Source organism: Branchiostoma floridae, chromosome 2 (assembly GCF_000003815.2).
Source record: "Branchiostoma floridae strain S238N-H82 chromosome 2, Bfl_VNyyK, whole genome shotgun sequence".
NCBI classification, from domain to species: domain Eukaryota; kingdom Metazoa; phylum Chordata; class Leptocardii; order Amphioxiformes; family Branchiostomatidae; genus Branchiostoma; species Branchiostoma floridae.
In genome coordinates, this window is record NC_049980.1 from 10,243,129 (window position 1) to 10,267,383 (window position 24,255).

General features: G+C 41.5%; 1 protein-coding gene across 1 annotated transcript in view; it reads left to right on the forward strand.

The window, feature by feature from the left end:
* Positions 1-24,128, forward strand: part of LOC118404945 (sodium-dependent lysophosphatidylcholine symporter 1-B-like) — a 36,872-nt gene extending 12,744 nt beyond the window's left edge. Inside the window, exons 6-14 of the mRNA XM_035804351.1 lie at positions 19,151-19,287; positions 19,484-19,574; positions 19,938-20,059; positions 20,472-20,555; positions 21,351-21,434; positions 21,576-21,688; positions 22,027-22,164; positions 22,724-22,900; positions 23,395-24,128. Coding sequence (XP_035660244.1) covers positions 19,151-19,287; positions 19,484-19,574; positions 19,938-20,059; positions 20,472-20,555; positions 21,351-21,434; positions 21,576-21,688; positions 22,027-22,164; positions 22,724-22,900; positions 23,395-23,464 — 1,016 coding nt within the window. The 3' untranslated portion in view covers positions 23,465-24,128. The remainder of the gene's footprint in view (positions 1-19,150; positions 19,288-19,483; positions 19,575-19,937; positions 20,060-20,471; positions 20,556-21,350; positions 21,435-21,575; positions 21,689-22,026; positions 22,165-22,723; positions 22,901-23,394) is intronic.
* The last annotated feature ends 127 nt before the right edge of the window (positions 24,129-24,255 follow it).

The window sequence follows — 24,255 nt, forward strand, 5'->3', positions numbered from 1 at the left end:
TTTCAAAACATGCACATTGTTGTTGTCTTGTAGTTGTCTAACCATGAAACAAAGAAATTGCCTAAACATGATTTACATAAGATTGGCATTTGCATACAATCCTTTTGAGTTAGTGACTTTGACTTGTACAACTGGTTTTCCCTGATTTCTTCTACCAGTTCTCAGTGATTTTTATAATTTGCAGTAGGCAATTCACAAGTTTATAGAGACAATGACAGTGTAAATGCAGGGTATTTCATGCAAAATAACCTGGGGAAAACATCATAAATTTGAATTTATCCAGTTAAAGGTCTGTTCAAAATTGATGGAGAAGGGGTGCGTACTTTATTTGAGTTTTTCCATTTTACCTTTCAGTCCCAAAGATCTGTCTAAGTCTTTTCCAAAATCAGGGGTGCGTACTTTAATTGGGGTGCGTACTTTATTCGAGAATATACGGTAGTTCTTTTTGTTAAAATGGCAATATATTCGTGTGTGATTGATACAACACATGTTGGTGTGTATCTGCATACAAGATGAAAGGGCAAAGTCCTTTATTTTTGTATCTAATTAGAGTAGTATAAACCTCGGAGATGCAATGTCTAGTCACATTTTGGAAAAAGAAAATAAGAGGTCAATATAACCAGGACTGTTACCGGAGATACTGAATTTAACATCGCCCAGTATATGATGCATGATCAAAAATATCAACTAAACTACCCGATAAGCGCACCTCAGAGAAGACGGTACAAGATATATCTATTGTTTTACGCTTTGTCAATAAACAGGAAACATTGTAGCCGTTAAAACTTAGTACTAATTTTTAAGGTAGGCATGAAAAAGTTCCGGGTTATAATGTTCTGATTCGCTGCTATTGCTTTTAGCGTTGTTAGGTTGCAATATACCCATCGTAAAATAGATCCTTTTTGGTTACATTTCAATCCCCGTTTTGAAAGCTGTGACTATATCGTCCCCGCTTGGATAGTTAAAACAAACAAAACGGGCGGTCCCTGGCCGTCGTCTGGACATCGTCTTGGGATTGGTCACCGTGCTGACGTCAGTCTGTAAACATTGACAAATAGGAACTGCACAAGTACATTTTCCAACCAATGGCAGCCCTCAGAATAGCGTCAGTTTGCTTCCCACTAAAGATCGATCACTGACTATCTAGTCAGGCGGAGATGGCGCGGCGGACAAGGTCGGCCGAGTTAGACGCGGCGTTTCAACTGGACAGTGAACATGCACAAGCGACTCAATTTCGGTGAGAGTACCTTGCTAATGATAGCATGTATTATGTGTATAATAGATACGTCACAAGTTGTTAAGAGTGACTAGAGCTAAATAAACCGAGAGCGTTACGATGTGAATCGTACCAGGTGGATTTTGGGACTGTGTGCTTGGGTTGAGTAACACTGCCAACCTTAATCTCGTGGGCCCAAATCTTACCCCAAACCGCCCGAGACCTTGGTCTTCAAAAAGTCCGCCAACATCACGTTTCGGCAAGATAAAATATGAGTCCCATATTAACGGCATTATAGTTTTGGCATTTTTACAGCGTATTGTTGTGTAGGAATTAGTCTTCATCTGTGACCTTGTTTCGCCAGAGTTTTTTGATTTTGTTTAGAGAATATCTTTCAACGTGGAAACTTCTTGGCAGTTTGTTACTCATACCACATGTTGTTTACGGCACAACCAGGCACAACCCTTTTGTTTTTGATCGGCCGAAGATATCAGCGCTCCATGAGGCCCTCCTGTGGAATTCCATTCGCCACCTTGCCGCCGCCGAACAACAAACGCTTCTGTTTCTCGTGGTCATATTCATCTGTTTCCCGTGGTCTTAAAGTAAAAGATACGATTTGTTACCGGGGTCCCCGTTCTCAAGCATCTTTTTCTCTGCGTTTCACTCACCCTTTATCGTCTGTGGACTAGTACAGTCAAGCACGTATCCACAGTTCTATAGTAATACTGCTGAGCACGAGTCGTCAATTAACCGACGATTGCCGGAACTGCCATACTCCCATCCGTCCTCCGATCGCCCGCCGTCTTATCACTCTGACTGTAGCCAAAACGGTACCGGTAATCTGATCACCCATTGTCCTCCAAGCAGTTTAATAGCGGTGAGCGTACATGTGACTTATTTCATTCTGTCTTATTACAGGCTGGTGATGATATAGCCGTTGTATACAGGATGCTTTTCCAATCACCTTTACCACCCTTCCACACGTAGAAGTTGGATATCTCTTGCAAATGCAACCGTTTTACTTGTATGATGGACGAAATATTCTGTATACTGGTTTACGCAACCCGACGTAACAGTGTACTGCATTTTAGACCCGATAGCCGTCGCTTGTGGCTTTTAAGCCGACATGTATATTGATATTTTGATGTGCCTTCGATCATGCGAAGCCAAGCCGAGAAAGAATATTTTGTGTCATTATTTCTTATTCACGGTGGTACATTTTATTTCTGAAACTTCTTTAATGATTCAAAACTCGGGCTACACCAAAAGGTAAATGATAATGCACTTTTGTGCCCTTTGGTTATAAGAGAAATAGACCTCATCGGTCAAAGTAACAGCACGTTAGCATCACGAGTATTGTTGTCTGGCTGCACAAGCGTTATCGCTGGTGCAATGAGACGAGTGGGAAGAGTCTTCGCCATGCATTCGGTACGTCGTAAGTTCGATCCCCGGCCAATATGGTATGACGTGTTAAATGGTCGTGCTAATTTCTCAGCTTAGCACTCAGCATTCGGGAAAGAGTATGTAATTTGAACACACACCACAGCCAGTGTCCTGCCCCCCTGCTGTGTAATTGCATTTGTTTGGCCCAGGGTTACTCCAAGAACATGGGCGCCGCCCTATGCACCATGGAGCGGGAAGGACTTTGACTTGACATGACAATATAAGCGCTGTAATTCAATATGTATCACTTTTGCTATAAATTATATCTGAATTACTTTGATGCCTTACATCACTACCGACGGCCTGTAACTAACAGAAAACAACACTTTACCGATCCAGACATACAAAAGTTGCTAAGTTAGTATCACTATTGCAAAAATACTTCATATCAATCCTTTCTCACAATCTGTCCCCACAGGTGAACGCCGGCATGACAACCCCCAGGTTACAGGAAGAATCGACTGACAAGTACACCCCTTTGTCGCGATGGTTTGGTAACCAAATGAACATCACAGCAATAAGAAAAAAAGGGATTCAAGCGTCACACGACCATACAAAATGAAATAACAGAAAGATATGAAATAAAAACCTTCAAACGAAACAAAACAATCCTCATACATACACGACATCATTACGCCGAATGGTCAAACAAAAATATAACTGACCCACAATTCTACCCTAACGATACATAATATCGGGTATTTTGTTAAAAAAATGTAATGTGCTTTATACTTGATGGTGAAACGAGTATTAAAACATGAAATCCTGGTTTATAACATCGGTCACGTCATCTTATTATACGCCATACCCAAAGCAGACTAAAGTCACACACAAAAACAAATTCCCTAGGGAATACCCGTAGAAAATACCCGTAGAAAAAAATACCCGTAGAAAAATTCCTCGCATGCCTGCGGAATTCCTAGAATTCCTGTCAAACGGTCGCACACTATAAACATTAGGCTCGCCCCTGAGGCGTCGCCAAAAAAACGTAAAATACACTCCGCCGCTTGGACAACACACGTCGGTAACAGCCATTCCGGCTCAGCTTTAGCGTCAAACTAGGTCAAAGGGCGTCTGAACTGCGGCCGACTCGTTGAAGTCGAAGCCGCTCTGTTTTGTTGATACTACGAACCCGAAAATATTTCGAGCTATTATAATGGCCGAAATGAGACATTTTAAGCCGTCACAAACATGGGATTTATGACCTTTGGAAAACGTCACAGTTAAGAGGGCCACTAGTGGTCGGAAGAAATGTGACATTCGGAGCAGAAACAAACATGTCGCAGTTTTAAGAGTTGAATAGCCCCACCCGTGGCGTTCTAATAGACACCGCCCACCGCACTGCTATTTGCTTGTTAGCGAGCACATCTGCAAATGCAGCCGGGAGAAAATCTGGAGAAGCCACAACGGCCGGAAGAAGCCAGGGATAAACCTGTAAGCGCGACCTGAAAGGAATTTCAATTTATCAGCGCTGTTGAGATGTGGGATGGATCTGCGGGCGCTACTGGGCGTGCGTCACGTACTCTCCAAGCAGAGGTTAGGCTCCGGCTGTTTTTTTGACGTTTTTATCGGTTTTTATCTCGCAAAACACCAAGAAGATTGTACAAAATTGAAAGCCCGATAAAAACGCCTAAAAACATTTAAAAAAAAAACAGCCGGAGCCTAACCTCTACTTGGAGAGTATGCGTCGTCTTGGTTAACACGGTGAAGTTACGTTTCCCCAAGCTGATTGACATGGGAACAATTCGTATGGTAGATCTATAGTTTTGTACAGCGCCGACTTCGGAAATGCTTGACTTTGACATGTCAGCAATTATATGAAGGACCTACACGGCCAGGTGTACCACAACTTTTTGCGGAATTCAAGTGTTGCCAAAATGAAATCACGACCTGACAGCACGAGCAGCGTGGGAACTTTTCGTACGGTAAGGTCAATAGTGTAACGTTACATACCTTTAGGATTAAAAAAACATACTATAGAATTATTGTGCATGAAATTTCAGGCATTACCTTGTTTATTGTTCTTGTTAGTATTCGTACATAGTGACCAGTCAGGAATGATTCAAAGTCTGTGTAAGAAAAATAACCTGAAAGTTTCGGCGGCAGGGACCTAAAGTAAGTGGACCCGCCCGACTGCAGGAGAGCGATTGACATTGGGGCCATTTGCAAGCGTCGGAACAACATTACAGAGGCGGTTTGATGAGGATTGACGACATGGAGAAAATCAACTCAGAAAACATACATAGGATTTTCTAGCCATAATTTCGTACGTAATTGATTAAGATTTGACGCGTCTTATTGTAGTTTCCCGACACGAGCACAATACATGTACAAAATGTATTATCAAAAAGTGTTGTGTCAAAATTAATTAATTTCGTTCTGAAAATAGTTCTTCAGGGTTGGGTCTTCAGCCTTTATCTCAACGTTTCATTACCAAAATATTTCAGTTAACTATAGAAACTAAAAGAAAGCGATACAATTGGACTCGAAGCTAACAAATTAGCAAATGCATAGAAATCAAATTTACTTCATTCTTACTCTGAGTGAAATAAGAAAGAGCTTTTTCTTTTCAAAATGATAAATTTCTGACATGAATTGCCAGATTTCTGGCCAGATTTCTGACATGATTTCTGACATGAATTGACAGCAACGTACTATCTATTTTGTTCCTAATGTACTAGATCTATGGGATAAATCAATCTTCTTAGATTGAGACATTTGAGATGAAATAATGCCCTTGCTAAACACGTCCGTTTTGGGCCCACAACATTGTAGTTTTATTGCAAAAATAGTTTTCTTGACAGCTCTGTGATGAATACGTAGTTCAAAGTAGATTTCTTTCACATCACATGTGATACGTAACCAGGTCTTTATCATGGTAGACTGAACAAATGTTTGTCTTTCTGTTTACTTTTTCTCCGATTTCTGTGGCCTTCTAACCTAACGTGTCAGCGGGAAAACGCTTCAGTTTTTTCTCCAAACCTTTCTAGCACTCAGTAGCAGCTCGACTTTTGTCGATCGATGACTCTTTCTTGTTCAGTTTTTTGTACAATACAACATGAAACGGTGTTAAGTTTTTTGTGGTCAAATATAAATGGGTTTAATATCATATTTTTCAATCATACGATCATCATAGAATCCTAACACATGTCACAGAGACGCCAGTGTACGGGAGAGCACATATGGGGATTCATTCTCTCCTTCAGCGGTACTCTGCGGTCTTCACAGCGGGTACCGGTAGGAAATATGATCGAGCCTGAATAAGGTCTTGATGAGGGAACGTGCGATAATTAACGAGGGTCTACTACAGAGCGGCCAAGACATCGGATAACTTACTAGTAATCATTGATTCCAATTTGTGTGACACAAATTTTGTGACATTACAGTGGGGCCATGGAATTCATGATTTTCCGTCTTGAGCGAGACCAGGCCATGTTAAAATCTTTTCAACCTATGCAAAATCATTAAAAAAATGGGATCCGACCCCCGCGACGCACCAGACCTCCAAACCATGTAAACGTACTGTCCCTTGATCGCTTCGCACAGATGTGAACCAAGTCAACGAGGTCTACTCTCCAAGCAGAGGTTGAGTCGCGGAGATGTAGTAGTAGCTGGAAAAAATTATTACCGGGGCGCTCCTCTTAGAGCCTCACGTAAAGAATTACTCGCTAAGCGTTGGAGCCATACACATGTAGAGGGAGAAGTTTACAAGCAATGAATATTCACTTTCCGAACATTATCCAAACATTCATATTGGTTTATATGATAATCTTTCTACGCAATTTTTAGGAGGGTACAAAATTTTGGAATTTCCGTGGCCACAAGCTGTTCGTGAAACATTTCAGCAATGCCCATCGAACCCACAAATTTCTGTCAGATAATGCAGGATGACATGTGGAATAACTTAAATGACCTCTTCCCGCCATACATGTATTCATGTATATCGAACCACCAAATTGCTTGAGCCAGTGGCATGCGTTTCTGTCATGTGTTATTATGGGTTACGTACGTGAGCACACCCAGGACAGAAATACCCAGTATGTGTTCCCCAGTTCTCCCATCGAAAGTATGGAATCTACAGCAAGCTGTTGACCCGGTGCACGAAGGAAATTGGTGCCGTGGAAATATGCCCTCCCCCTTCCCCGTTATAACCAAAGAAATTAAAATCTCACTGGTTCGTAGATGATCCTGGGTAGTTGGAACCAGTCGTCATCTTGTTTCCTTGATCACAAATGTCCACGCACCGGCCGCTGTAGTAGTTTCTTTGTACTCCAATGGTAAACGAGTGCAGATTTCCCCGCCGTCATTCCGTACGTACCGACAGTCGACTGTACCTACCTACCCGTTTCCCGCCACTCCGTCATATGGCGTGAAGTCCCCAAGGGGGAGACAAAAACACGTAGAAGACAAGACACAGGAAGAAGGTTCTTCTGGTCGCTGAAATTGCTCCAAGCTGTGCACACTCCAAGCAGATGTAGCGATGGGATTATTTTGAGCAATGACAGGAGGGATTAGGAAAAAGGGGCACACCTCCAGGATATCTAAAACATACAGAACATCGCTGTTCCTCTTTATTGATTTTAGAAATATTTTCAAAGACCTTCATAATGTCTCTGTATTAACTTCTTATTTTAACCCCACAGAAAGACGGAGTTGAGAAAGCTCAGGGGTACATTTTGCAAGTTAACATGCTGCCTGGACATAAACGATAAAGGCAACACTCTACCGAACGAGATCTGGAGAAGATCAAACTAGCCAATGTTCAAATCTTCACGTTCCCCTTTTTAGAACGTCTTTGGCCAAAATGAGACAGATCATCAACATTTGGAATGCTCTTCCCCTCCTCTCTCAAGAATTCTACTTCTGTAACATTTAAACGTAAGCTAAGAAGCCATATACTATCAACCCCAGCACTTCTAAGTCTCTTATTCATAGTTAGGGTTTCAGTTAGCCTTAACATTTTATACCTGAACAATTATTTACAGTACTAAATGTCTGTTGTTATTTCTAGTGGATACTTCACAATTGTTGTCAATCTTTTATTTATCTTATATATTCTCATCATCATCATCACACTTTTATGTATTTGAATAAGTATTAGTTTAGTTAGTGGAGGTGGGCTCTGTACAAGCCATGCAGGATTCTCCCCCCCTCCGGCACCGTTTATTTATTTTTTTGTTCTTTATGTGCTAAATAACCAAACAAACAAAGATGTGTTTCCGTAACGGCCGATCACGGTTTGCAGAAATCAGTACTTGTCTGTAAATGTGAATGAAATTAATCCACGACTAAAGAACTCACTTTCGTCGCTATATACGAAGGGTCTGTTTGAAATGAACTGTTTAATATTTCGTCTTCCAACTTGCCACACATATACTTCAAAAGTTATTTCGCGCATAGCTTATAATACAACCCTTTCTCTATTTTCAAATGCGTGAGCAGTAATTCTAATTTTTGTGGAGCATGATTCAAAAGTAACTTTTTAAATAGGGTTTAACGCTATAACCTTCTAAATGGGTTTCTGAATAGGTTCCCGTTGCATATACTTCATTACAAGTCTTATAGAACGTTAAAGTACACGTATCAAAACAAAACTTATTGCAGGAAAGTTTGACTATACATATCAGACACTTCTTGTCCTTGCCAAAATATTGGTCAACTCAGAGTTCAGAAACTGGCGTCCACCACTCTGGAGTCAGATATCCACGATAGACGCAGAAACAATCCAAACACACCTCTCCGCACAAGGCCGTAGGAAGCGTCACAAAAGCTGCTACCGCCTGTTCCCTACATGAGAGAACTGTCGAACATGTATGAAAGAAGACTCACTCACTCCGGCGAGCTCGCTCGGAATCTCCACATAACACTTTCTTATAGTAATTACATATAGACCTACATACATGAATGTGCCCCTAGGCACTTCTCAGTTCGGATGACTACCTGTGAAACATGTTCCTTAAATATTGATGTCAAGGTTATATCGTCTGTACAGAGTTCTAGCCTAACTTCAATGCGTCCAGAGTCTTGAATGTTGCGTTATGTGAGCAGGTTTTGAACAACTGTTTCATGTTCACCACACACGTTCCTTGGTTTAGAGTGTTTTTCTGGTGTACATATGTAAATATCATCATAGTTCAGACTTGATAATGTCAAGTCTGCGAAATGTTATGTTCAATAAAGATTTCATTTGATACAATCTCAGCTTCATGGCTTCATAACGAACTTGGTCTATGAGTTGGTTGAAAATAGAGAATCAGCGCTCCATCGAACAGATTGAAGCAAAGTTTCTGCATTTTTTATTTGTTCAGCAACTAGCGCAAGATCATCTGCAAAGTCCAGATCAGTGAGATATTGGGCAGGATATCTTTGACCCCTTCGTGCTTTGATTCCAATACCTTTGTTTGCATTTGTGTGTAGAGACTGTCTTAAAACATAATCGAGTACAAAATTTAATGAATAAATATGGTGCTAAGGTATCACCCTGGAGAACTCCAGTAACTATCTCAAATGAACTAGTCTCGCCATCAGAAGTAATCACAGAGGCTATAGTATTTCTATACAAAGCCCTAATTGCATCTGCACAAAGCCCTAAGTGCACAACAAATATCAGTGACATGACAGGAGTTGAAGTCAGGACTTGTGGGTTCGGGGCCAAACCGTGACCCTGAAGTTATGATGCCACACAGATGTTGAGAATCATTTAGAACTTGTTTGGACGTTTCATGACGCTTGTCGTTCATCTAATGTAATAACGAGGGCTAAAAGCTGTTGTGAAGATTGTAAACTTGGGTGTTTTATGTTAATTACGCGCACATTCGCCTTTGAAATCAAGACAAGATTGATTACAAGAAGCTCCGAGATTTCAATGCACCTTATATCTGGGCAATGCCGCGAACTTATTGACCACCCCTCGCATGAGATACACGATCTCTCAACAAGCGGACAGCGATCGCCAACATCCATCAGGGTCTGTGAAGGAACGTTCAACAATCGCAAAGGCCCCCTTTGCACTAGACGGCGACAGCGACAAAAATGGACTCGTGTGACCCTAAAATCTCAATGAGCGCACCAGGGTCTTCACTAGATTCCGCCAAAGTAGCTTTTCAGGGGTTTCTGTGAGCGCGCACTGTGCACTCTGTCCTCAAATTCAGGTCGCAGCGAGGTAGCAGCGCGATCGGTGTCTGGAAGGAAAGAGTCCTTTGGACATATTGTTGGAAAGACGGCCTAGGCACCACTGAACAATGTGACCACATTTTGGTGGTCAGAAAGATATTCTCCCATTGACACAGCTTCAAAACATCCTGTCTGTAGTGACAACCACCTGTTCCCAAAGATCAGATGTTGTCGGTCTCAATATGGTTTTTGTAGCAATGTAGGTAGTTACCTTATCCTATTTCCAGTCAAAATGTATTCAGTCTTACAAAGCAAAAAGTGCTTTTGCTGACACGGAAAGACCCAGAATCGCCCTGTGTCTCATGCAATTTTTAGTAAAGCTGGTATCTCACTGCCGCAGCTTCAGTGAAATACCCGATTTAGAATTTAAAAAATTACGATTGTACTCAGTAAACGTGTTGTTTAGTTAATAGACGTAAGTATATCGTTAATGCAACACACGTCCTCTCAACATAGTACTCTCAACACGAACAAAGGCAAACGCTAGCCTAGTATCCAGTCGTATTATAGCTCCCGAGTACTAGAGGAAAGAAGAGGGTCGGGAGCTATAATACGGCTGCGTGGACGTCAGGCTATGCAAAAGCATCCTGAACACATTTCAACATGTCAATCGCACATCTGAATGTAGCCACGTGCACAATGCCAAACAAATCGTGCGATGGCCGGTTTCAAATGACCGCTGGCGTTCAAACAACAGAACGAGGGATGATGAGATCAAAGTAGCAACCAGAGAACAGCGCGCACATATAGCCTTGGAAGGCTAAACTTCCCACTTGTCCAATGACCCAGCATCGCTCGTGTTTGTGTATGTATGTATGTACGTGCGCGCGTGTGTTTAAATTGTAAATATCAACACCATTCAGACTGCCATCTATTTGTATGTCTCTATGTTGATAGGTCGATGTGTACAAAGAATCGAAAATCAACAGTGGAGTTAACGGCGCAATTCTTTGCAAAAAGTGTTGCCTTTTCATAGGAAAATGAAAGAACCTTGGCGCCTGTAGCCACAGCAAGTAAAAGCGGTTTTGCCTCTATTTAATACCTTCCTAGAGATTTCTGTTTGTTTCTCCAATGGCCTTGTGATTGACCAGAAAGAATTCTTAAGTAGGGGCTATGCCGCTATGGTATGCGTACCTGTATGTACATAAATATTTTGCTGGATGATTGATACCAGGCCATCACATGCCAGATGAATCAGAGGATTATGTTAAACTTTCAAATGTTGATTTAAGAAAAAATACGACTGACAATGTTATTTTATAGCTCTACACAGATACCGATAAACATTGTCTTGGCGTTATTATAGTTAACATGTGCTGCAACATTCATCACATTTGCTATCGATTCGCAACATTCTTGTTTGATTTGAATATCGTATACAAAGTAAAAGCCAAAAAAAACGTTAACATAAGGTGTGCTGTAAGGGTTATGACGATGAAAATGTTGACAACCGTTTCAGTATTGTTGTTTCCTTTGAACACGTCTATTATCCTCAAGGCTAAATGATAAGACCCAACATGGTTTGTGAGTGTTTTTTGTTTAGATATTTCATATGATCTGTTGATGGTTTGAACGCTTGAAATAATCACGCAAGTTTGGTTGCAACTGTACCACTTGACAGCCTTATCCTCAGTACCGGGGAATCTACAACATGTACATAATGCTTTGCTGGATGAAACATGTTCTGTTTTATCGGGTAAGATTAGAAGCCCACAATGTACGTCTTGGAAGAAAAATCTGGTGTTTTGACACTTTTCTGTTTGTACAGGGCACATCACAAGCATACAATGTTATTCCGTCTTTCAATTCAGACCATGCTGTGAATTGATACGAAACCAGAGAAAGACTGCAGTAAACCGAAATCTTCATACCGTCAAAAACAATGCACGAAGACCTTTGTGATGTGATGTAAAAAGTGGTTTCCTGTTCTTTTTAAAACTTAAGTCAAAATTTGAAGCTCAAACGCAACTGAACGATGAGTTTTCTACCCGTGGCTATGGTACACGATACTATAGCAAATCCACATTTCCGCCATAAAAATGTTGAAAATCGTTTAGAAATTGTTCTGACATTTCACAACGCTTGTCTTAAATCAATGACTAGTACGGTCAGACAAATATTGTGTGAATATCGTAAACCTGTATGTTTTATAACAAGTTCAATAGCCTTTGAAACCATCACGCAAACCTGGGTCGACAATGCAACGCGCTGTATATATCCTTTCTGTTTCTTCAACCCGACTTCAACAAACACAGGTACGGTAGCTACATGTTGTATGTATTGACCTGGTATCGATATCTTGAGAGATAATGTTGCGATCGTGTTACCGAGTCGGAGTGCCGACGTTGATAATTGGACGATACTGCATCCCGTTTCTGGGTGTCAAGACAGCCACATGCGTCTACTGTATCCATTGCTCTTGATCAAGCAATTTCAACAATCATGTAGATATAGACGAGTAGAAGGACGTTTATTGGCAGTTTCATACCCGATGACTTAGATTTCAAAACTGTTTTCAGTCATACTAACCATAACGTCTTCCTAATGATTGAATGCAAAGTTAGTCCATATACTTGTACATTGAGACCACCCTCTGCCCCTACCATAAATTCGACCTCTAATCTTTAAACAATCATAACTCTAGAACGAAAGACGATATTTCAAAACGGTTTTTAGTATTGTGATGCGGGCGTTAGCGCCTTTCTAACGACACCAAAGTTAGCCCACTGAGACCACCCATTGCCCTAACCCTAATTCTGAAGTTCAAATTTTAAACAGTCATAACTCTAGAACGAAAGACGATATTTCAAAACGGTTTTTAGTTTTGTGATGCGGACTTTAGCGCCTTTCTAACGACACCAAAGTTAGCCCACTGAGACCACCCATTGCCCTAACCCTAATTCTGAAGTTCAAATTTTAAACAGTCATAACTCTAGAACGAAAGACGATATTTCAAAACGGTTTTTAGTTTTGTGATGCGGACGTTAGCACCTTTCTAACGACACCAAAGTTAGCCCACTGAGACCACCCATTGCCCTAACCCTAATCCTGAAGTTCAAATTTTAAACAGTCATAACTCTAGAACGAAAGACGATATTTCAAAACGGTTTTTAGTTTTGTAATGCGGACGTTAGCGCCTTTCTAATGACACCAAAGTTAGCCCACTGAGACCACCCGCTGCCCTAACCCTAATTCTGAAGTTCAAATTTTAAAGAGTCATAACTCTAGAACGAAAGACGATATTTCAAAACGGTTTTTAGTTTTGTGATGCGGGCGTTAGCGCCTTTCTAACGACACCAAAGTTAGCCCACTGAGACCACCCATTGCCCTAACCCTAATTCTGAAGTTCAAATTTTAAACAGTCATAACTCTAGAACGAAAGACGATATTTCAAAACGGTTTTTAGTTTTGTGATGCGGGTGTTAGCGCCTTTCTAACGACACCAAAGTTAGCCCACTGAGACCACCCATTGCCCTAACCCTAATTCTGAAGTTCAAATTTTAAACAGTCATAACTCTAGAACGAAAGACGATATTTCAAAACGGTTTTTAGTTTTGTAATGCGGACGTTAGCACCTTTCTAACGACACCAAAGTTAGCCCACTGAGACCACCCGCTGCCCTAACCCTAATGATGAAGGTCAAATTTTAAACAGTCATAACTCTAGAACGAAAGACGATATTTCAAAACGGTTTTTAGTTTTGTGATGCGGGCGTTAGCGCCTTTCTAACGACACCAAAGTTAGCCCACTGAGACCACCCGCTGCCATAACTCTATTGATGAAGTTCAAATTTTAAACTCAGCCCTACCTCTAGAACGAAACACAATATCCCAACCTGTTTTCCAGTTTTGTAGTACATATATTTGGATCGTAATGCTCGGAGTCGTTTTAATGATAGCAATGTTACTCCACTGGAACTATATATTCGCATTACCATCACGCTATATAAAATCTGACCTACTAGTTATCATATGGTCAGGTATATCATTAATGTAGGTTAAAAGGTGTTGGGCCGAGAATTATAAACCAACAGACGTTCGTCTTCAAAATATGGCACGTCACATCCAGTCACAGGACTCAGCGTTATGAAGTATCGCCCCTAAGGCAACAGATGCAAGACGTCAGGCAAAAAAGTATCCTATAAAACACTTTGAACATTTTCTGGACCCTCTGGGTCTCCCTGCAGCTAGACATGAATAGTTCTTCAGGGGTTGCGGAAGGGGGGATCGATAGTAGTGGCCAGAATTTTTAACTTCTCCCGGGAGCGAGAGCTCCCTCCCAAACCTCTGCTTGGAGAATAACAAATAGTCACCCTTGATTTCTATAAACACCCTTGCTTTCTAGTAATTCTACACGCCAGGCAAGACGGAAATCGGCCCTGGACTGTCCTGGCTCAGGACGGGGTCAATTACCAGCGGGACTCCGATGTCACAGATGAACCGAAGGGCTGTCTGACATACCCACGGGGCCCACGGGAATGGTGATATGCCAGTGGCGCATACTGCGCCTGCGTGGCGGCATATACAATTTGAAAGCTAACCGGAATTTGTGTAAACCGTTCGTTGAGCTGAGTACGTAGAGTAGAGTTGTTTGTAGTCATTCGGTCTTCTTTTCGTCGGCGTTCTGAACCTTACAGTATCATGAATGACACGGCAGACGTGTTCTGGGAACAGAAGGGTTTGTACTGTATCATTTCCGGATGGTGGGCACGTCAAGTTTGCCGCCAACAGACGGAGAGGGTCGGAACTGCTACAATTTGTCCTGTGAAAAGATGCCAGTGCTCAGCTGCCGGACAAACATCCCAGGACCCCAGATCATCAGTGTAGACAAGTAAGAAGTTCCTTGTCAGCTTCTGTATTGTTGACACCTCTTACAGATACATGTAGTTTGGTGTGACACTTAAAAATTCGTATTTACCATATGTACTTGTAAGCCTTCTTGTACCATGTGTGAGGTATTTTTGCGATCAGAAACGGTGGTTATGACCTTGTTGCATCATACAGAATAGGTCTACATCAGACTGCAGTACCCGGTACTCATTCCAGAATACACAATATCGTGAATTTAAGACAAGACTAAGTACAGTACTAGACTATTTTGTTGAAAATTAGATCTACAGTACTTGAGTCACTCTGTCTTCCCTGTCCTTCTGTGGCTATCGGATCGCATGTCATGTTTTGTGTGTACTGCACGTAGTGGGTACAGCTGGATCAAATCAGATGAGGATGAGCACTCCCCAGGTAGTCCGTAACAATCCCTATTTGGCCGGCCGACTCCTATATAATTACTATTCCTAGCCTAGCCTGGGTACCCTACTACCATCCTATTCCTACTGGGGCTCCTTACACTCGCTACCCTAAAAAAATACAGGCGATTGCATAAGATACCGTAAATGTATTTAAGTTCGCGGGAATTTAATTTAGCGGTAAAAAGGACTTTCCGCGGTGGTTTTAAATTCGCGGTAGCACCATGCTCTGTAGTCTCTTATCATCATCATCATTGCCGCATGTCAGTTTTGGTCACTGAGGCGGGCCTTATACTCCCGTCACATGATATACGATCTTCGGACGCATTCGCGATCGCAGGAACTTGAGGAAGGTCGGCTGATTTTAGGATCTGATAGTCTTGCGTATTTTTCGCCCCAAAACTGTCCCCCTCACATATAAGCGAGGCTCGTGCGATCGTCTCTGAATAAATCCATGATAATGAACCTTCCATGACCTCTTGCACGCGGACAAGGTAACACAAAACGTTCCTCACAAAAAGGCCAGGGATCAATAATAAAAAGTTGCTTATTTTGTTGTCGGAATCTTTTTAACCAATGAATGAAATGCGCGGGCATAACAGAAATGACACAGGAAAGGAAAGTGTGTTACAAAGCCACAGGGGCCACAGGGTCAGAATTACCCTCACATTCCCGGGCCCAGAAATTTAATATTTGTAAACAAACGGAAGTTGGGCGAACGTCGCCGGAACGTCGCCCGACTGACGGGCGTTCGCCATCCGATTTGCATGATGATTTGATGATTGAAAATTAACGCACGACTATCAATCGATAGAAATCGATTGGAGATAATACCTCTTTTCCCGTCTCGAGGGCTATCCTCCGCTGGGAAGTCACTGCTAATCACCTTGCTTATATCAACAAACCCTGTACTATCTTCGTGTCAGCCGCATGAGGACAAGTCGGTAGCATTCAAGTAAAACTTCTTTTGTTTCAATTAAATTGCACAATGTGCCTCGTGTCTTAAGTCCCAACATGTTGCTGGAATTCTGGACTCGAGATTTATGTATAAACAACAAGGAAACGTTAATTAATTAAATACACACACCACAAAATAAAAATACAAGGCTGGGCTAAAACTAGTAAAGGCACGTGATGTTTGGGTGCTACCAAGTATGAAAAAGATCAAGTGTTGTTTACACAGACAAATGGAGCGCACAAGATACATTTTTAAATAATTAGAACGCAGCAAAATACTTTCAGGGAAATTATGATATAAATATCAACTCTCGGTTGACTGAAATGTCATAATGTTTCCAGTTAGCTGACTAATCCGAAATATTGGGTTAGGGAGAAAGTATTGACTGATCGGTAAACAAAACTATTAGCGCTCGAAGTTTGATGCATTTCATAAATCTATTGACACTGTCTGAAGGCTAAGTTTACATGTCATTCTTTTTTATGGTACAAAACCAATGGAATGTTTTTTTGTCTTCATCTAATTATTACGTGAAGCTTCCAGAAGCTCTCCGTCCGCAGCAGCAGTCCCCTGCATGCTCGCCGCGGGGTTTATTTGTACAGGCAAGGTAGCCCGACTGTAATTCTAATGACGCGCGGGGTTCTCACTGCCCTCTGACCTCCCAGTACGGCCAGCAACCAAAGCCCTGCCGAAGAATGCACGAGTGCACGGCGCGTCGCGATACTGTGGATATTGTAAAGCCTACGGTAGTACCAAACTTTTTACGGCCTGTTTCGGGGTAAAACCTGCATCTGTCAGCACCCGGTATCTGTTCCATAAATTCCTCCGTCGGTGTCATTGTTTCTTCAAAACTTCTGCTACAGTTGGTGCATAATCAGGATGGATTCCATCCAGAATGACGGAATAGCGTGTGAAAATTAGGCCGACTTAACATTACGCTTTTCGCGTCAGCGGTGAAATTTTCCGCTATCGGGACGCCGCATCGGGACCTCTTTATACACACCGCCCGGAAATCTGACAGGACTCCCGCGGCGCGCGGTGGAATGTAAAATCTTGGTGAAAGTCTAGATAAAGATCGCAGTTTTTTTTTAGCTGCACGATGTTATATTGAACAAACTTGATTTTTTTTGTTTGCGTACCGCTTCCAAGGGATTGAAAATTCAAATGCGTGACTTGCATAAGAAATACAACTTACAAGTCCCTGACTACGTTGTTGTTTCGCTGACACTTCCGGTAACTTCGACCACAATATTTTCGATAAAAAAGCACTTTAAAACCCTTTCAAAGCAAACTGTTTGATAGAAGATCCCTTTCTTTCAGTGATGACCTGCTAAATTATGGCTACGCACTGAAATAACCGTGAAAATACGCATAATTCCTGCAGGTATAATATTCATTCACGTAAAAACTCAACCTGCCTGCAGTTCAATGTCATAGCAACAGTCACCGGTGTCATAGCAACGGCCAATCGGAGACGCGTAATGGGATTACTTCATACAAAATTTGCAGAGATAGCGGCTTCTGGTTTCGGTTCAACGTAACAATGTATTGCAGGGGAAAATATTCGGAATCGAACTTGTATATTTTTACAGGTCTTCCACAAAAATTATGCGAAAGTTGGTCGCCCAAAAATGTGAGAATGAGACTATTTTTCGCTGACAGCCCGCTAGGCTTTGAAGGTTGACTGCCGACCCGATTGACGTGAGAGCCTGCGAAGGTTGCCATTACGGAAATGGCTGGCCGTGAAAACTATTTTTCTATTTCAACGGGAACTCTCTTTACACGGCGCTCTCGCTCTCGTAGTCCCGTTCTCGCCAGTTCCGCTAGCGCGAAAAGCGTAATGTAAAGTGGGCCTTAAAAACAATAGCTCCTCCTAGACGCTTGGCGCTGTCAATCACTGCACATAGCAACGCCAGTCGATCTGTCTGTTGCGCGGTACGATGACTCTTCCCAGACCGTGAAACGCCCCAAAGTTGTGCATAACCAAGTACAGTTTCCTGTCGTTATTTTCTATACACCTTTTACTATTTTTCTTCAATATAACTTTGCAATTGTATGTACGAGTAGTGTTTTAGTTTTGTTGCAGTTGACGACAAAATTTTGTCGCTGCAGCGTCAGGAAGAGACTGACCCTCGCACCGCTCCAAGATAGATCTTGTACGTCGTTTTATCGTGCGCTCAGGGCGATTCGTCCTTCTTGGGGGCGGCAAAAATGCTAGCCGTCGTTTAGACAATCATGACTTGAGATCTGATTTGTGTATTTATCGAACCCACCCGTGACGGGACGGCCGTCCAAGGCTCGGGCGGACGCCCGTCCGTACTCGCTCCGCTGTGACTGGACGCCGTCCAGAGCCCATTTGCGCCATCATAAATTCCGTACATGCCGCTAATTAGAGCGTCCCTACGCGTCCGGGACGCCGTCCGCGGCCGTCCCAGAGCCCGTCCCGGACCCCGACCCCGTCCGCGCACCCGTCCCAGACCCCGTCTCGGACCCCGTCCCGGACCCCGTCCGCGCACCCGTCCCAGAGCACGTCCCAGATCCCGTCCCGGACCCCGTCCGGACGCCCGTCCAGGGCGTCCAAGCGGCCAATTTGGACGGCGTCCAGGGCGTCCGGGCCGTCCCGGGGCCGTCCCCAGGCGTCCAGGCCGTTCCGCTCATCAGCCAAATCGGCCGTCCGGGACGGATAGCATCCGGGACGGGCAGCGTCCCGGACGCCCGTTTTAGGCGTCCCGGACGCTTATCATTTCACAGAGGTTGTGTAATAGTTTCAACTTCCAACAAAAATGCCAAAGACATGATGTGCAAACTGGCTGTAATTTGGAGTATGTCAAAACATCAGCATATCCCTTATACACTATCATAATTCCACCTGGTGCCATAATACTGCCACCTCAAAACGTTAGTGTAGAGGTCTTCCCAAGATTGTCTTGAATACCGAATGTTAAATATCGTAAATGTGATACAATTCAGATATTTAGGTGTTGAAGACAATCTTGTGAAGGCCTCTATAACAACGTTTTTTTAGGTGGCGGTATAATGACACCTGGTGGAATTATGCGAATGTATGTTACAGTATTGTAGCATTAGTTCTGTGTGATTATGATTTCCTATACAGGAATGTTCTGTGAGGTTCTGGGAGTGTTACTGGGCAGTGCTATTCAGGGACAGATCGTTGCTGGTATTGGAGGGTCCACAGAGAAGGACTGCAACAATCCTGGGGCCACTGTTAGTCCTGAGGCCAAGGCAAATCTGGTTGGTCCCCACTCAGTGAAATTGCTATATTAAATTTTTCAAGATTTTTTCAATGACTATTTCTCATGTTTTACTTTTTTTTAGCTCATTCTTATGAATTTCTGTTGCGTTTGAAGAGCATGTAATGTGCAGTGTAAGAGAAAAAAAAACATAGTTACACTTATTTCTTTGCCATCACACCTCTTCTTTGTTGTAGGAAAAAGCTTACCTTGTTGGTGCTGGAGTAATGTGTGGCTTCTACCTCTTATGTGCTGCAACTGTGTTCTTTGGAGTGAAGGAGAGAAAAGGTGAGTAAAGACATTCTGGTTGACATAACAAATTTTAACAAACATGGACACCTTGTTTCATCTTCAATTTGTGCTTTTTGTCTTGAATGAATAGGTTGGATTTAGTACTATTGGGTTGTCACATCTGTAAAAGTCATGTGTTTTTAGCAATTACACACATTGCCAATGAGAGAACAAAGACAGCACATTCAATCTGTTGTGTTATCAAACATACACTGTAACAGCATGATCTTATATCTTATAGATCTACTGGTAGACTTATCAGAATCACCACCCTCTGTATTAATACAATATCATAGTTTTGACAAGGGTTCATGATGGACACAAATTAACATGTATTTGTTTGTTTTTTGTCCCTCTCAGATGTAGAAGGAGGTAGTGAAGAAGAGGAGGCATCATTTTTTGAGGGTCTGAAGCTGGTCTTCAAACACGGTCCATATGTAAAACTCACCATGAGCTTCCTCTTCCTTTCACTGGCTATTCAGGTGAGTTTGTTTTACAAAAAAAATGTCCTGTAAGTAGAGAGAAAGAGGTTCCCATAGAGCAAGGAATTAACTGAAAAAGAATAACAACCGAATTTTTTTAAAGTTTGTGTTCACATTCTTGATATTGGCATTAAAAGTAATGAAACATGTGTTGTTTTATTAAAGTTTGCATGCATGTCTTACTACCTGTATCATGATGTAATATACTAAACTAACCCACATGATTCCCAGTCCAATCTGTATATAGAACATGAGTAAAAAACAATTTTTCTGTAGTTTGTTCAAGTAGTGTTCATGGTCTTACTAATGGCGTGAAAAGTACTGAAACATGTGTTGTTATCAATGCTTGCATGCATGTCTTACTACATGTAATCTGATACACTAAGCTAACCCACATGTATTCCCTGCCCAGTCTGTACAGGGGAACTTTGCCTTGTTCTGTCAGCATGCCCTTGGCCTTGGAGATCAGTTCCAGAATCTCATCATTGCTCTATTGGTCAGTCCCCATGACTGTAATGTCCCCTTTCCAGTAGACTGTGATCACTGAACTACCGTACAGTGTCCAAATTTGTATTTGTTTAACCTTTGATTTCATTAGATCTATTGGAATATGATGTAAGATGTAAAAGTATGATGTAACAGGTAACAAAAACATGCAAAAACCATTGAACGGTCAAATCTTTGGTTGTTTGGCAGTTGCAGCCTGCAATGGAAAGGGGGTGTAATCATAAAATGATCCTGTACCCTTATTGTCCCCATGATACCAACCTAGTCATAGATTTGTGAATTCAACTTGCCATTGTTATGTGATCTTCCTCTGCTTCTCAAATACATTTCTACACATATTTCTAATTTGCTGGACAGTTTGCCCATCATGCCCTACTCTGTCAAAGGCACACCCAAGGTACCTAGCTTTGATCATTTCATACAGAAATTGTTGTTTTGTAGAAAAATAAGATATGTCTTATTCAGCTAGATTATCTCAAAAACCCAACTTGCATGTTATGTATGGTATGATACCATGTTATCTTTGACTGAATAATTCATGAAGTAATGGACTGCATGCAATCTTAGTAGAAGTATAACGCTTATTTCCTCAACATGTAGCGTGTATTCCAAGTACGATAGGTTATTCCATTATTCTGTACACCAGAATTGGCTACATGTTGATACCAGTTCTATAACCCATGTAAAAAATAGCTACAGGTCATGTCTATATCCTTTGTACATGCATTCAATTTATGTTACTACTACACATAGAGTGACAGTTGTTGTTTTGTACTTACTCTAGGGAGCAGCCATTCTGTGCATGCCAGTCTGGCAGTGGTGTCTTGTCAAGTATGGGAAGAAGACAGCTCTCTTCTGGGGGACTGCAGTAGGTCTAAGTTTCAACTTTGCCTTTTATCATAGACAACTACATTATAGACTGGTCAGTGACTTTTTCATTTGACTTTGTATGTATCTAGAGCCATTTGCCTCCCTGCTTTGATCAACTTGTTGGATACGTTTGTCTCAGGTATTTATCCCCACCCTGTTCACCCTGTTGTACATCCCGGGAAACCCCTACGCAGTCTACCCCATCACCATACTGGGCGGAGTCGGCATCTCTGTTGCCTTCCTGCTGCCATGGTAAGTAAAGGAAGGATTACTTTAACTCCATGTCTTAGGGAATTGATGGGGAAAAAAAGTGCAATTCAACCAGCTGGTTGCCAATTTTTTTTTAATGAAGTTGTGTTGTGCAACAAATAAACCATTCATTCATTCATTCAAGGATAGGGCTCTGTAACTGTACTGTAACAGTCAAACACCAGGTAAAGATGTGCGAAAGTTTTGAAAAAAACAGAATGATACAAATTGAAAAGGAGGATGTCTGGAAAGGCGTTGAAAGAATGGAGGCTTCAAATGGACCTTTTCTGAAATATGCATACCTGGCTGCATCAATTTATTTCCTTACTTTGTATTTCCAGGTCTATGTTACCTGATGTTGTGGATGACTTCACACTGAAGACAGGAACAAGGCGAGAGGCCATCTTCTACTCTTTCTACGTCTTCTTCACCAAGTTTGCTGCTGGCATCTCTTTAGGCCTCTCCACTCTCAGTCTGGAGTAAGTAAAGCTTTACACATCATATAAAAAGTGCTCACTGGTCTGTATCCCTCCTTACACAAGGAAAGAACTACACATACACACACGCATTGAACAGAAACATCATGTATCCAGTTTGAGTTTCTACTTCCTAATTTTGCATAAGCATATGCATACCGCATCCATAAGGACATGCTCCGTACTGCATCCATAAGGACATGCTTTGCACATGTGTACTGAACAGTGGCAGGAGATATACTTTAACACAAAGAAAAGACAACAAGTTATTTTTATAGTCAGTAGTGAAAACGTTACAGTAGACCATTGACAACAGTAAATCTTGAAATATTCAGTCTAAGTAGTTTTGTTTGCCCTCTGTTCTCTGAATGTGTTTCAACCATGAATTTGTAATTTCTTCCCTTCTACAGGAAAACTAAGTCCCAGCAAACATGAATGAATTTTCAGTACATGTATCCCAAAATATTACATGGAAGTCACACAACCTGTTTTAGGATTAGATCTCTATCTTTTTTAAGTATCCTATTGTGGTTGACAATGTGAAACTATATACCCTCCCCAGAGCTGCTGGCTATGTCACCGGGGCCTGCTCCCAGTCTGCCATTGTGGGCTTCACCCTGAGGATGCTGGTGGCTCCAGCTCCCATTGTCTTCATCATCATCTCCCTCCTCTTCCTGTGGAGCTATCCCATCACTGAGGAGAGGAGGAGAGTCACTAAGGCAGCACTGGAACACAAACGGTGAGTCTGGCACAGTAGCAGTCACCTGACATTTCACTGTTGATGTGTCATAGTCCTGTTTTTGCTTCATCAGTACAAACAGGTTAATAACCTCCTTGATCAGTGTTGATCACTGCAGACTTGTTACCTACACTGTATCTGTTGTACCTGATTCGACTTTTAGACAATAATGCTGTGCAGTCTTGCTAAGTATAATTTGCCCAGTATTCAGGCCTGATGACAGACATTAGACAAGAACACATCTTGAATCATTGTTCTATGTATGTTACATATAATAGGCAGACCCAGAGGGTAAAATAAAAGGCAATTTCCCATCTTGTATCAGACAACGAAAATGTCACCCCGCAAGGGCGGTATAATTCTGATGGTTTGGTATAACCCTGTACACCGACTTACTTCTTTGCTGCTGTGCTCTGCCACTTTAGAGTAAGTATAAGTACTAGTAAGTAGATTGGATTAATTGTAATGAAGTTTAATCTTCATTTATATGACAGGGACAAGACAAGACGCAATGGACAGCCTGATGCCCTGGACTCAAGTCTGGAGGGGTCCACAAGAGTATAGTACCTAAAAATTGTACTTGTACCTTGTGATTAAAATCAAGTATCATTCATGGGTGCTTAACACATCATGTTGGCTGTAAATATTCAGATCTGAAACTGTACACTATCAAATCTTATTCACATGAAGTGCAATAAACAGCTATCAGGGAGAGACATTGAGATTCCTTTAGAACAATTAAACATGAGTCAATTTTTTAAATATTTTTATACATGTGTATACAATTTTGCAATGTACAGTATCCTGATTCTTAAAATTTTATAACTTAAGGTAAGGTTTTGCAAATGTAATTACATGTAATACATGTAATGTGATGATTCAGAAGTGAAATGATTATATGTGAGAAATGCCCTAATCCCTACATGTAATAAGGTTTATTGTTTTATTGGATAGACTAGCATAGCTACAAAGAGGTTTGGGTCACAGTGGATTAGATGTCATATCATGTGATATGCCTCTACTGTCTATCTTACTGGTTTTTCAAATGTGTATTATGATGTTTCAGTTTTGACTGATGGAATTGTCATATCATATTATTTTAATAAGTAAATATATAATTTATAGCACCCTTATTACTACAACTGCACTAATGCGACTCCTGAATCATGAAGTAACAAAGAAATAATTATCAGTCTAAATTTTATGACAATAAACAAATCTTTATTCAGTGCCTTGTACCTTGTGGTTATTCTGTTAATTTAAATTGGCAATGGAACTATGCATGTGGACTTACAATCTATCATATACTTTATGTTACTAGCTTAGGGGGTAATTTTAAACACAGTATATGAATA